General features: G+C 33.7%; 1 protein-coding gene across 1 annotated transcript in view; it reads left to right on the plus strand.

Annotated features, from left to right (window-relative positions):
- The window catches only part of LOC125671402 (uncharacterized), a 139,343-nt gene that overhangs the window by 99,714 nt on the left and 24,077 nt on the right, over positions 1-15,552 (plus strand). Inside the window, exons 130-149 of the mRNA XM_056163272.1 lie at positions 448-570; positions 1,037-1,219; positions 1,718-1,834; positions 3,120-3,302; positions 3,646-3,774; positions 4,246-4,428; positions 4,951-5,073; positions 5,214-5,399; positions 7,668-7,796; positions 8,548-8,730; positions 8,858-8,989; positions 9,643-9,936; positions 10,639-10,821; positions 12,126-12,248; positions 12,491-12,688; positions 13,560-13,688; positions 13,932-14,114; positions 14,551-14,679; positions 15,066-15,248; positions 15,407-15,535. Of these exons, the coding sequence (XP_056019247.1) occupies positions 448-570; positions 1,037-1,219; positions 1,718-1,834; positions 3,120-3,302; positions 3,646-3,774; positions 4,246-4,428; positions 4,951-5,073; positions 5,214-5,399; positions 7,668-7,796; positions 8,548-8,730; positions 8,858-8,989; positions 9,643-9,936; positions 10,639-10,821; positions 12,126-12,248; positions 12,491-12,688; positions 13,560-13,688; positions 13,932-14,114; positions 14,551-14,679; positions 15,066-15,248; positions 15,407-15,535 (3,222 nt within the window). The remainder of the gene's footprint in view (positions 1-447; positions 571-1,036; positions 1,220-1,717; positions 1,835-3,119; positions 3,303-3,645; positions 3,775-4,245; positions 4,429-4,950; positions 5,074-5,213; positions 5,400-7,667; positions 7,797-8,547; positions 8,731-8,857; positions 8,990-9,642; positions 9,937-10,638; positions 10,822-12,125; positions 12,249-12,490; positions 12,689-13,559; positions 13,689-13,931; positions 14,115-14,550; positions 14,680-15,065; positions 15,249-15,406; positions 15,536-15,552) is intronic.

The raw sequence follows: 15,552 nt of genomic DNA on the forward strand, positions 1-15,552 counted from the left end.
TTAGCCTGGCCTTCATTGTTAAACTTTCTTTCTCTCCCATAACTATTTTATTGGCACACAAGATATTATTGTCTGTACTTATTCCACTTCAGTTTACAAAATTTGTGGATTGCAATTTTTCTTCTTTTTTGAGTTGCCAAAACTTTTCCAGTCTACATTAAAAGATGAGCAGTGTTATATACAGGCACATGGATCAATAGTTAGATTTTCAAAAGAAAAAAAAAATCTTTTTCTTTTCATTTATTCTCTTGCATTTGCTACAGAAAGAGATATTCATTATTCTCTGTGTAACTTGCTGTCTTTCACAGTTGGTGCATTTGAGTTCAAACGTGTCATTTTCCAGTTCTCTGTAGGAGTTGCTTAGAGAATTGTCATAATGAAAGAAAGTTATGAAATACAAGGAGGCTGATGGAGGAAAGCCAGTTCATTGGTGTTTGAATATTTCAGGGATCCTTAGTTTATGAAGAAGAAGGAGATGGACTAGCTATGGCGTACTTTGCGCTGGACAGAAATTCAGGAAGGATAACTGTACAGAAGAGTTTACTTACTACAAATGAAACCAATTTTGTGGTAATTGCATCCTTTTTCGTCTCAGAAATTTTTTTCCCCCAAGCTTATGGTGCTTATTTATTTATAGAGTACAACAGAATCACTGAACTGATCATTTCTTACAGGAATTTAATTTTTGTTGATTTTGTGTCGTGGACATATCCACTTATTTGAATCCTTCTGCCAAAAGCAGATTTTGAATGTAAATAACAACTCTTTTGATCACAATCAATTTCCCTCAAGCGTGCGTAGTTTTCTCAACCATAAAATTTTAATCCACAAAGATAATTGATTTTATTGTAATTTTATGCCTATAGCTTGAAAGCAACAAAAATTATCCTATTCACAAAAGAAGTTATTTTAAAATATCGTACTTTTTCAATCTGTACGATAGGAGCAGGTAATTTAAAGCAAACAAAAACCAGTTTAAAATAAAATCCTGTAAGCTGTAGATGTTGTAATTTGACATGTTGTATTGTGTTAACAGTTGAGAGCTGTGGCTTACGATACCTTCTACCCTGATAATAAGGCCAACACCACTGTCCGGATCACTGTCAAGCGTAACCCTAACGCACCGCAATTCAGTCAAAGCGCTTATGAGACTCAGATCAATGAGTACCATCCATTCGGTTTGACTGTGTTCACAGTTTCTGCAGGCGATGCAGACAAAGTAAGATATTTGAGATTTTTTAAAAAAAATTCATTATGAGGTGACAGTCTTCGTTCAAATCAAATCAATCATCTGCCTTTTCACCACAATTTCTATTTTCCAAGATATTTTTATTTTCAAGTATTAGGGATCAATTATCAAAATTTTACATAGGAAAATTAAGATTTAAAGTCAATGTTACTGCAACTGTTTGTAAAAACAAAATATAGTTTGGATACACACACACACACTGATTTGAATGCTGATTTGAATGATGGAAAGTCATGTAACTATAATGTAGGGGTGTACATAATCTGTCTATTTCTATGGCAACTGGAGTAAGAATGAAATATTCTTACACATCATGAATTTGTTTTAGTTTTCATTCTAGTCATCAAATATAATTTGCCTATAAAAGTTAATTGATTTCAAAACTGTTGGGAGAGTGGTTTTGAAAATAGCTTGTTTAAAGTGAAAGTACATTGCCAACATCTTGTGAGTTTGTTTCTTGTTTGACAGGATGTGGTCCTTTTTTCCATTGAACCTCCAAACGATTTCTTCTACATTGAGAAATACAGCGGCAGAATATACATTCGAAAATCTCCGAGTGAAAATCCATCAGTGTCTGAGTACAATGTAAGTATCTAGAGATTATATTGTACTGAAATAATATCGCAGAAGATTTCCTCATTAGATAAAGATTTTCAGTCACCACATAAAATTTAAGGTAATACATATGTAGACATCTTAACTTTCGAATACAACCCTCTCTATGAGGTTTCTGCAATCTAATATCTGTAGTTCAAATTCAAACAGACATTCATAGGTCTGTCACAAAATATTCTCTATTATATCTAGCTTTAACCAGTCCTGAGAATTTTCCAAACTGGTATGAATGTTAAATAAGACATGATAAGTGACAAACCCTCTGTTCAGTACTCAAGCTGCAATGAAAAAAGTTGAATCAAATTTATAACCATGTTGTTTACTAATCTTATTCGTGCTCCATGCCCAAAGAAATTTAAAGAGATAAACATACAAAGCAATTGAAATAATAGTCTTGGATGGATCCGAAGAATGAGACATGGAGAGCTAACATCTCTACGAGTACAGGTTTTTAAAAAATATAATACATTTAACAATGTTTTATCAGAAATGAAATTTTGCTGTTTCTTGATATTGCTGATAGGAACCGGGGTGCTCAAGTTTGTTACCTTTCAAGTTGAGATAAAAGCCTGTACTTGTTTTATAAAAAAAAAACCTGAAATTTTTTTGTTGTAAATGTATATATAAGGAGTAAATGTTTTGCCTGTTTATATTGTGGGGGATATATATATAGGAACTGTGGAAACTTGTGTGTTAATTTCTGCATGGTTGGTTAGTTAAATGACCCCATGTCTCCATTCATATAGTCCCATTATACAAAGAAAGACATTCACTCCTTAAAATGAGAAAAATCATTTATGTAATATTGGTGCTCTGGCAGAGTTCCATATAATGATGGAACAACAACATAACATAACACCGGTATTGTGTGAAATACTGTCATTTATTAGATGACAATTAACAAATATTATCATTCTATATAATGATAACAAAAACAGCTAAGGGGAGATCTAGACAATACTGACAGCACAAGTTGCTTCTATAAAAATCCCTGAATATGATAAAGTGATCTCCCCTGTTATACAAGTAAAATTAAAAACTTGACAAAATAAAATATCCAAAAATCATCGAATAATATATACAAAACAAAAAACATCAGCCACAAGAAGCAAACAGCATGTTTGCAACCCCCACATCATTTATTGTTGTTTTATGGTTTTAAGAAATCTTTTGGAAAAAAAATATTGTTAACATGGAACATGATAAATGATATGGTCAAATTAATGATATTGTAATTGAGCTTTCATATTTTCAGTTCTTGGTCCTAGCCAGTGACCAGAGAAGTCCACCACATATTAGTAATGCCACAATGAAGATCAGGATCGGCAGAAACATTGCACCTGTGTTTGCGAGATTGCCAGAAACTACCTCTGTGTCTGAAAATGCTGCCGATAACTTTGTGGTGTATACTGTCCAAGCTACTGATGCAGATATGCGGGTATTTTAAAAAACATTAACAATCAATTTAAACCATCAGTTAATTATTTCTTATATCTTTAAGTTCTGAATGTAAAATTTAACACATTTTACGTCAGAGTCCCTGCAGTGATTATTTTTTACAACGGACAGCCAGTCAGAAAAATCTAGAAGTGCTAACAATTTATGTCCATGTTATTTATTTGCAAATCTGCTTCTGAATTCCCTTTTTAATGTTATTATGAAGTAAAGGGTAGCTGTTGCCAAAAATCTTAAGTTATAAGCCTAAAATAAAAGTATTCAATATTTCCTAATGTGAAAAATTTTGGGAGGAAAACTTAATTTTTAACTCGATATTTCCACAGCCAACCTCGAGACTGGTGTACACTCTGACTGGATATGGTTCTGGTCCGAGCTTTTTCAGCCTGGATAGCACCACTGGAGAAGTCCGACCAACACCAGGATTACGAAATGACACGGCTCTGCAATATGTGGTGGGTAAACTGACTGATACGTGTAACGACATTTCACTTATTTTATTAAATATTTGTGTTTTCAAAAGACAGAATTTGGTAAAGGAATACATTTATGTAATTATGACATTTTGTGAAATAATATGTCATTTACATTTGACTCTACATGCACAATTATAGGTTTGACATTAGTGCAAAGAATTAAATTTTCATGACAAGATGAGGAATGATTTATTTTGTTGTCAGTCTTGACAAGAGATAATTCACATGATATTATAACGTCTGTTAGATTCTTTTTTATATCTTTATGCTTAGGAGATTTTTTTCTTTATAATGTGAGCAGTATGTATTCTTTTCAAATTATGATGAGACAAAATAAGATGGAATTAAAGATGCAAGCTTTTATGATATACATTGGTAATTCATTTCAAAAGAAAGCAAAATACATCTTTTTATTTCAACATATGCTTATTTAATACGTATTCTTTATAGCTACGAGTGTCTGTGTATGACCAGGAGATCATGAACATCAGAACAACCAGCAACTTGACGATCAATGCCCTGAGAAATATTAATGCACCCAGGTTTTCACAGCGTTTTTATGTGTACAACATCACCGACACGACACGGCCAAGCACTGTCATTGGTCAACCAACAGCTTCAGATTTTGATGGAGTGAGTCTGTCATGTATTGGTCATATTTAGGTGCTTCAGGGGGGGGGGGGGGGGGGGGGGGGGGGAAATGAGAAATTTATAAAAGAATGTCCAATAATTTAAATCACTTTTGTAAATGAGATCTGTATTTTCAGATATATTTTATAAAGTCATCTTTGTATAAGAGTATTACAGTTGTAAACAAATTTAGGAATTTGCAGTAAATTGTGTCTCGTGCCCTGAAATAAACATGTAACAGGTAGACAATAAATATAGGTAAAGATTTACTGATGCACAATATTAAGTGTACAGGTAGCTAAAAATATTATAATTTGAATTCTGTATGAATAAAGCAGAAAATAAAATAGAGTAAACGAAACATAACAACCAAAAAAAAAGAGGGGGTGGGGGCAAAATATAGATTTACAATTCAGTGAACTGTTGTGTTAGTTATATGAATTGTGTTTCATATGTCATTCGACAAGTGTTTAAATTCGATCAAATTTTTTTGGTGATATTTACATCTATTTAATTATTTTACAGGACAAGTTGCAGTATTATTTAACAGGAGATGTGGATGCCAGTGAATACTTCTATATGAATAGAGACACAGCTGAAATCATTCTTATGAAGAGTTTGGACACTACAAATCTAAGGACATTCAATGTATCTATTCCTTTATCATAAAATCAAGTTTCTTAAATCCATTTCATTGTTAAGAATTATGCTGATTTTCTAACCCACCCACCCACCCCCAAATTGACATTGAATTTAAAAGTAACTGGTACAATTCTTTCTTTCAACAGCTTCAGATAAGAGTAGAGGATGGCCGAGTTCCATTGAAAGCAGATGCAGTTCAAGTCACCGTCAATGTAGCACGAGACTTAGAGCTACCTCAGTTCATAAATAGGCCCTACATTTTCAATACTAATGAGCAGAGACTGGTGAACTCCTCTGTAGGGACTGTCACAGCCTTTGATGCTGATCTTAGAGTAAGTGCTGGTTGGAATTCTTGATGAAGTGCAAAGTTTTCTGTCTGTTTGTAGGTTTCTTATTGCCTTGATCTATGTCTTCTTGCAATTAAGGTATCTGTGTGCCCACAAAATTAAATGGGGGGGGGGGGGGGGGCATGTCATTATTTGCTTATTTTTTTATTATCTGTTTTTTGTGTGCTTAATATTAAAACTATATACAAGTTGGAGATTTCTTGCTTGGTAAATTGAAAGGTCATTGCTAAACTAAAGGTTAAGATCAAATTTCAAATTTGCCGCAATTGAACATGGCGACAACAAAGAAAGGGGGGGGGGATTGCATTTCACAAACACATTTTTGTTTCAGTTTGCATGTGTGTGTTATTACAGTGAAGCACGGTTATAACAAACCTCCAGGGCCAGCAAAAACGCTGTCTTTTTTCACCAAATTTCATTGTATCCAATACAACTTTCATTATTTCCTCTCATTGGGGAATGATCAAATTATCACTTTGCAATAAGCATGAATTCACTATAAGCATGTTTGTTATAAGTGTGTTGTACTGTAATACCCTAACTGTCCATGAGATGACCTGTGATACCTTTACTGCTACTATTTTTTTCTATCTTATGTTTTGGAATTTTGCTAAAATGGTGAATAAAATTTTAGTTCATTGTAGTTTAGCACAGACCATGGAATAGCATTTTTGCTTAATCAATACCAATGGTGCTAAAATAAAAATCCTGCTAAAATAAGTACACATACAGTGTTTTGTTAGTGCTTTGATGTTGTTAACATGAATTTGCTGTGTTTAATAGGATGGATCAGTAAGTAACCTCATCTGTCAGGGCGACGGATTTAGTCAGGACAACAGTTATACAATTTGCTGCTGTAGAAAATACGTCTGTGAACAACTCCACTTGCAAAATGATCTAAAGCATTGCTACATTTGAATTTTGCCATCAATATTTAGTATCGATGATAAAGTAAGAGAAAATCCTTCAAAAGAATGTTTTAAAAGTGCAAACTTATTGGTAAGATAAATTTTTTGGTTAAAAATGGAAACTGATTTAAGAGTTTTTTCAAGTTGGAGTTGTTTATAATTAGCTATTTTTCTCCCGATATGTACTTTATGTTATTCGTCTCCGGCCATCTTGTGCTTTCTGGCTTTACGTAGGGCTACTGCATTGATATGTTCAACACCTATCGATAGCTTCTCGGTGGATCTCTAAATCTGGTGAAAGCTTAAATTTCATGATTCTAAGCATAAATTTGCATGATTGCAATTACATTTCAAGAATTGGATATGGTGTCTGAGAAAATGACAAAACAAATTTATATCATGTTTGTAATGGAAAAAAAGTTATGCAGATTTGAAAATTATATGCATGTGTAGAATGACTTCAGGTAGAGGTTGCATGTTGGATGAAGTTTACATTTACTTAAATAAAATATGCATGAAAATTTTGGTAAAGGACCCTTGATTGGGGTATGATAGGAACATTTTAAGACTAAAGACTGAAAAGCAAATATTTTTTATTAACTTAAAGATCATGTATTTCCATGTTTAAAGTTAGCATTATGTATTTGTATAAGCCAACTGATAGTCTATACCTTGTGTACATATATCTTATACTTTTATTTCCCAACCAGCTTTATACCTTTCTATTCCAAATTGTTTGCAAAACCTAAATTTGTAGAACCAATTTGAAAATGATGCATTATTTGTACTCAAAATTGGAATATTCAGTATTTGTAACTCTTTTCCAGTCCACTCACATTGTACTTCAACCAGGTAAACCAGAATAGTGGTTTTCCATCTGTGCTTTCCCCCTCTAATAGTTGAAGATCCTCTTTTGAATCCTGGCCAATAGGAAACCTTCTTGCTTGCAGTAAATAAGATAATGTAATTCGCTGCATAGTAGAGGTTTCTTACAGCATTACTTTTGTCTGCCATTTGCCCTTATCAATAAAATTCTGATAATGCAAATATCCTACCCAAAGAAAAAACTTGTAAGGAAAACAGGCTCAAAAAAATTACTCAGTCTTCTTTTCTTTTTTTTAAATCATAAATTTAAAAAAAATATGCAAACATTTTAAGACTTTAAGAAATGTATGAGATATTTATCTTTCAAATAATGCATACAATTGATAACTTTATTCAGTAATACGAAACCAACCAAAGAAAGATAATTCTGATTGGTACTTGACGTATGTAAACTTTAGCAAAGCTGGTATTATTTTATTGTACTCTTTGTGTTGTGCTTTGACAGTATAATACATTTTAGGGCAAGATACAGTATGAGGTCATTGGAATATATCCAGCACCTTCTTTCTTTGATGTGGACAAGGACTCTGGACAGATCAGAATCGTCAGAGATCTCAAGGAGGATACCTCTGCTACCGGAGTTTATGTGGTAAATTTTCCCCCTTATAGTACTGATACATACTGTAAATCAGTATAAAAATACAATTAGCAGGTATTATTCAAATTTCAATAATTGCAAAAGATTAATTCAACAAACACAATGTCCTGTTTGTTTTTATCTGTTGAGTCACATTTTTTCCCCAACAAAATGCCTGTGAAAAACATTAAATATATACATTGGAAAAAGTTCCCTTTAAAAATTCTTCACAGCCCAAACCTTTCCATGAAATTGTGCAGTATGGTGTCATTGAATTGAAAGTTAATATCACGGTCATATGCAGGCAAAAAGCTGATGAATTCTTTATTTTCTTCCTCATTTAAGATTTGTAAAATGATATCAAGTTCCTCATCCCCCAGTATGATATAATTCAACAACTCTTTTGTCTTCGCGATTATTTTGACTATATTCACCTTCGCTTGGAAGGACTATTGAAATCCTCATCTGTGAAGTTAGCCATTACTGTAAACAAATTCACAAATCACATAAAATCTCCTTAAATTTGAAATTTTACCCTTTAGTAGGTGGGACAATTCAAACTATGTTAAATCCTGGTATACCAGGAACTGTTCTGACAGTTGTGTAACATGGTCCCCGTCTACCAGGAACTGTCGGTGAAAGGGTTAATGAAGATCACAATGAGTCGCAATAAAACAAATGGAAAATCAATTAAAAGTCTAGTAATATATATAGAATCATGTATGAATATGAAAATCATAACAAAATGAAATTTAAATTTTAGTTGAGGATCTCTGCATATGACTCAAGAGACCCAAGCAAATTTACGACAGAAGATGTAACAATAAATGTGGCTAGAAACATTAATCCGCCACAATTCGATAGAAATCCATATTCAAGAACTATCACAGAATTATACCCAATGGGAGTACCTGTTCTAAACATCTCAGCTTCAGATGCTGATCAGGTGAGAACCTTTATTCTATAGTAAATATAATGACCACAGGTAAATTGGTGCCTGTCCACAGGATCTTTGTGTATATTTTAGATTTGGATGGCAAAGAATTATCTTAACACATAATCTTGTGTTTCAGGATGCTGTATCATACGCCATTGTCCGTGATAATACCGGTGGAAATTCCCTCGTTTACTTCTACATCGATGTCAATGGAGGCTTGTACCTGAGGGAACCGCTGACATCACTTAATGTGCAAACACAGTTCAGTGTAAGGGTTTCTGCGTTGATGCATAAAGAATATATGCTTGCATTATAAGAACATTTTCTGAGACTTTTTCCCCATCTTTAGATCAAACAGTATCCTCTAGTTTGTAACAAATGTAATTTGGTAGTGGTCGCAAAATAATAAAAATTAAGGGTTCCTTACAGTGCAATCTGATCAATCCAAATTAGCTAGGAAGAAATAGGAGGCTTTGCTGTCTTTTATGTTCATGTATCAAAAAATCCAGTTTTCTGTCTCCAGTTTTTGTGATAAGTACTTTTTCATCATTCATCATATTTGTATTTAAATACAGCAAATGCCCAATTGTCCAGATGTCCCATGCAAAAAAAAAAAAATTAATTAATATCTCATCCCCCCTACATAGAAATAGAAGAAATTGCCAGTCACTATATACATAAAAAAAAATAAAAATAAAAATATACAGGCTTGAATTTCTTGAAAAATGATCTCAAAACTTAAGTTTTAGTTTTCTTTTATTTGAGAAGTTGAAATTTGATTAAAATCTCAGACTTAAGCATCAGTTTTGACTTAAGTTTACTCGGAGAAATCCAGGCCTAGCAGGTGTACAGAAAGTACCAGATGGATGGAACTGGAAGTTCGAATGTGTAATTTAAAGTTCCTTCTAATATTTAATTTAGATGGTTGTGGCTGCCACTGATTCTGGAAGACCTTCAAGATCAACAGAAGTAAATGTATTTGTCACAGTCACCACTATAAATCCACCGACATTCATAAATGGCCCATACACCAGACAGCTTGAGGAGAGAACAGCCAATGGCACAAGTATCATAACGGTCAGCACCAGCCCCTCCAACGATATTGTGTATGAGATAGTGGGAGAACCACCAGCACCATACTTATTTTACATTGAACAGAATGGAGTTATTCATATAAAGAAGGACCTGAGAACGGACAAATCCATGCAATATAAGGTAGTACATTGTTCTAGTTTACATCAGGCGGACTCAGTCTGCATAAATGTGTGTGTGTGTGTGTGTGTATATATATATATATATATATATATATATATATATATTATTGCAGTATATAAAAATAATTACATTCATATTAAAGATAAAGGACATTGGAAGTCTTTCTGGCGCCGTCTGTGTTGTACTGTTATGACATTAAAAACACCCCCATAGAAGTCTTTGATTTGCTAGAAAAAAGGAAAATAGTAACCAAGCAAGCATTGAATTATTGATGCTTTGATTTCAACATATCAGTAATTGATGGCGATCAAATAACTGCACATTTGACAAATTCACCCAAACATCCTTCACACAAATGCCTACTTACCTTCATACAGTTATCTTTTATTTTTGGCACAAAAGTCTTTCCATTTCACAGCTACATGTATGTCTTCTGCTGATTAAAATGCAGGTATTGTAATTGTAAAGTGATGATTAGATGAAGATTTTGAACAAACCATTAAAAACTCTGAAATCTCTTTGAATATACAGTGTAGTAAGCATGTTACTGCATGTTTTGGGAGTGGCTATTTTACAAAGACTAATATTTAGTGGCAAGAATCGAATGAAGTTTCCAGAAGGGTGTACGTGTACTTATAAGATTCGAACAAATGCTTTGTGGAATTTTCTTTGTTGCTTAAAGAAATTATTTAACCCTTTTAGATAAGAGTTCGAGCTTACCAAAGAAACACACCTTCCAAGTACTCTGAAACTGATGTGGTTGTCAATATGTTGAGGAATGTCAATCCACCCACATTTAACCCAGACCGATTTGATATTACAATTAACTATGATGATCCTGTGGGCAGCCGCATAATTCAAGTTCAGGCTGCAGATGGGGACCAGGTGAGTATTAGTACTCTGATTAACGAAAGGTTCGTGACAGGAGACAAGCACAGTCAGATACCTGTATTTTGAAATCCACATGGGTCTTTGACAAAACTTCGAGATATCCAAGGGTTCAACATATTCGAACTTGCCTTCCAATTTCTTTTCAGTGACTTCCCCAGTTCATTAGATGTACATATAACACTTTCACTATGAATAACAAATCATGTTTTCATTTGTTATTTATATCCGAGTAATAAATAAATCTAAAGCAGTGATTTGCAATAATTTCAAAGAAAATATTTTAATTTCTTTCTTCTATGAAACATTTCATTGAATATATTGAAAATGCATTGACTGCATAGATCCCATGCTACTGTTATTGAGCTCCGTGCTTCATTGGGATGTAGCTATTGCATGGACGTAAAGTACCTATCACATAAGAAACAAAAAAGGCAGGTTTTAAAAATGACAGCAATTTTACAGTCTTTTCTTCTCTCTACATTGGTCATCACTTGAAACTTTGTTTCTGTTGTGTGGGTGTTAATGCTAGGAGTTGAAACCTTGTCTTTACTGTGTTGAGGCATGTTGAATGATGCAAACTATTTATGCATCTTTTTATATATATTGAGGATTTAAAATTCATGTATGATTAGGGAATATGGCCAGGACAGGCAATCAGCTTGAACATAAAGTGAGGGATTCTAAGTAACCCATATTTGTAGATACTGATATTGACTTGTTCCTGTCAACACCGATGTAGAAATCAGGACAAGGGATTGACCTGGGCTGTTACCTGTTGGACTACATTTTGACATGATTGTTCTTCTATTAGTGCTTTTTTAATTACATCTAGATTGTTCTTCTTTTAAGTGTTTTTTTTTTATTATACCTATGAGGCCTTCCAACTTGTTGGGGGGGGGGGGGGGGTATACTGAGTTGAGTTTCCAAATGTCGCTGTTATGCATTATAGTGACTAGCAAATTGGTGCTCTTCATAAAAGTTTTAAAAAACATAAATTGGAGGTCTAGAAAGTGGGGGAATTCTATCAAACAGGAACAAGTTTTACAAGCCCCTTAACAAGGCAGTCAGCACTTTATATCAACTTTTTCAGGCCTGAAATTTTTTATCTTTGGGATGCCCAGCGGACTGGCATTATACAAGAACCCAACCTTGATAAATTTATCATGAATACATAAGCTAACAGTGATAGTGATGCTCTTAATGTATGGATGTGTGTGTTGCAGTAGGAAATATTGGAATTACCACATCTAGATCTATCATTTTGGGTAATTTTTTATTTTAACTTCTTTATTTATTAGGATGTCCTTCAGTATAGTCTTAGCGGAGACACAGCTTGTCAGAGCAGCTTCTACATCATCAGTGCAACAGGAGAGTTGTTCCTAGGCAAAAACCTTAAAACCACCTCTGATGTCGAATTTGATGTAAGTCCTTTATATTATCTAATGTGCACTATAAATGAATACATTTTAAGCAGTTGTCACACAGTCTAGCAGAGTGCAATCTTGGAACTTATTCACAGTTTTACTGGGTATTGATTTTAGAATGTTTTCAGAGATTATCTGCAATACTAAAAGGGGGTGGGGGGTGTTATATCTATGTTGTCGAAATCGGAGAAACTCCTTACTTGACACTAAACTTTAAGATCTCTTGTTTTTACTGACAGTGTACGTTGAGTGTGACAGATAATGGATATCCAACACCAAAGATTGATACTGCTCCACTGAAGATCATTGTCACCAGAGGATCTAACCCAGTGTTTGTTAATCAGGATACCACTCTTAATCTGCGTGAGGATGTTGCAGTCAGCACTCTAGTAGGGAATCCAGTTGCAGCATCCAGAATCCCAACCCCTCAAAGTCCAGTATGTACTTTTAAATCCCCTTTATATTGGGCCAGAATCCCAACCCCTCAAAGTCCAGTATGTACTTTTAAATCCCCTTTATATTGGGCAAGAACTTTACTTTTGCAGTTATCATATTGCAAAAATAAAATTGAAAATTGTTATATATGAATATATTGAATTGGACATTTTTAATTATGTCTTGCTGACAAATTTTACAATCCAAACTCGTGGAAATAAAATCTTGTAAGACAAAGGTGATTTAGAAAAGAGTCTTTAATTAAGAATAACTGTAATCCTTGATAATTATGTTGTCTGTTTAAAACAATTTATGCAGGATTTCATAAGAATTTTTATTTTATTTTGAAGATTGATTTTGTATTGAATATAGGAAGGGAAATGAGCAAATTCAAAGAAAATTAACTAAGTAGACTGTGTAATTCAATTACTGTGTTCTCTGTTGTAATATGTATTATGCCAAATTGTTACTTCATCCTGTTCATCATTCAGCCTGGTTTTGTGTCCAAAAAATTCATATTCCAATTAAAATTCATCTGGACCTAGTTGCACAAAAGATAATTAAGTTTATTTAAATGACAGTTAACGCCAAGTCATCACTACACCAACGTAAGAATTAATGACAATTTAACTGTTAATTAAAGTTAACCAACCTTCGTGCAACTGGGTCCAGGTAGACATAGAATTCAGTAATCATAATCATAGAATATGAAGTAAAAATGTTTACTCTTGAAAAGAAATTTCTAGCACTGCATAGCAAAGCTTTGGGGTCCTGAATTGTCTTTCCTGCAGTATAAATGTGCACACTTGTTTTAGAACTAGTTTCAGAATTGATCTGCATTTTGTAATCTTATTGATTTCCATTTTTTCTTAGCATGCTATGGTTTATGAGATGATTGGTGAATACCCAGCTCAAAGCTTCTTTGGCGTCAATAATGTCACAGGTCAAATCAGAGTCACTCAAGATCTTCGCACTGATGGATTGAATACTAAACAGTACAAGGTAAATGCTTATGATTTACAAATTTTAAGTCAAAAGCTCCAAAGATGTTCTTTTTTTTTACTGCCAATCTCTCTCTCTCTCTCTCTCTCTCTCTCTCTCTCTCCCCCTCCCTCCTAATATTATTGTAGGTGCCTTTCACATATGAATATTGATGATGTTATTGTGTGATGCTAGATTATGTATCTGTGAAAGTCAAATAAAAAACAATAAATGAAAAAAAAAATTATGCATGTATTTTTTCAGCTGTTGATCTTGGCGTACGGAACAGACAAGCCTGACCTCAGAAGCACGGCAACAGTGACCATTAATGTACAGAGAAACCTGAATGGCCCCAGGTTCTTTCCTCAGTCAGACAATATTGAGTTACCAGAAACCACCAGTACAGATTTCTGGTCCATGCCACAGAATGTCTCTGATCCAGACAGTGTAAGAACTGACTTTTGATACTTAATACAGAAAAAATAAGATTGTTGTTCAGCAATCACCTGAGGTCATGTGACCAATTAGAATTTTAAAAAGTCCATCCTCCTTTTTCTTAATATATGTTAATTTTGGGCATTTTTCATTTATTTCAAACCACTGAACTTGTTTAAACCAATATTGATGCAAATTTTCTAAGGAAATAGGATTTGGTTTATGGTAACAAAAACATTGTCAGAATAGAATGACATCATTTGATACTTTTCATCAGCAGTACTGGTCAAACTGACCATACTTTTAGGAGATATTATGGTATTGGAGAGTAGATTAAAATATGTATATTGGGGAAAAAATGTTCTAGTAGAAAGTCTGTGCATTGTATTTAATGCAGATTTTATATATTCTCCACTATGATGTCCTATTGAGTCTTTCTCTCTTATAGTCAAAGATCACCTGCTCCATCACCTCAGATGCAAAATCTGTTGAATTCTTTAAAGTTGATCCCGACTCTTGTGTGCTTTCACTGAAGAAATCTCTCAAAGATGATCCAGACTTAACCACAACATACAATGTAAGTTTTGATGATTATGTCAGTCTTAGTACAGTCAGAAACACTTATCTGGTATTTTAGACATGGATAAAAAATGAATTTAAAGCCTAAAACAACCGCAATATGGGAATGTCACACTGTAAAGCCAAATTGAATATGATGTCATAATGAAAGACAGAACACAATGTTTTCTATTGAATATGATGTCATAATGAAAGACAGAACACAATGTTTTCTATTGGTATGTTGTTTACTCATTCAACAAAAATTCACAAGGCCAGAATAGACTCTGTAAACTTTATGAACTTCCTGCAGTGCTCATTTTTTTCTTGCTTGGATTAGACTTTGAAGGTCTTTTGTAAAATATTGTAACCATGTTTGTTTATAATTACTTAATTTCCATGCAGGTTGTCATTCGAGCAGTTGATAATGGTCAACCCCCTCAGTTCAACACCAAAACAGTAACGGTTACTGTTCCAAGAGATACAGCCCCACCAAGATTCCAGAATCTGCCTAGAACAACTACCATTGATGAAACAACACCAACTGGTTCCTCCATCTATGATGTCATAGCAATAGACACCTTGAGAGTAAGTAGTATTTTACTTATGTATATATTGTATCGTGTAATTTTTATATTGGAATGATGATTTACATTGTTAACGAGTAATGTAGGATTTCAGCTCTGACTAAATTTAAGGGATAAGGAAAGAGACATCACATTGATAACAAACATTTTCTTTGACAGGGAAAACTTCAGTACAGTATTGTAGGAGATCTCCCAGCACCAAGTTTCTTCCAGATTGACAAGAATACTGGCAGAGTCACCCTCCGAAATTCTCCCAAGTCTGACGGATTAGAAAGCAGCAATTATACTGTAAGAAATAGTCCTAC

This window comes from Ostrea edulis, chromosome 4 (assembly GCF_947568905.1).
Source record: "Ostrea edulis chromosome 4, xbOstEdul1.1, whole genome shotgun sequence".
NCBI classification, from domain to species: domain Eukaryota; kingdom Metazoa; phylum Mollusca; class Bivalvia; order Ostreida; family Ostreidae; genus Ostrea; species Ostrea edulis.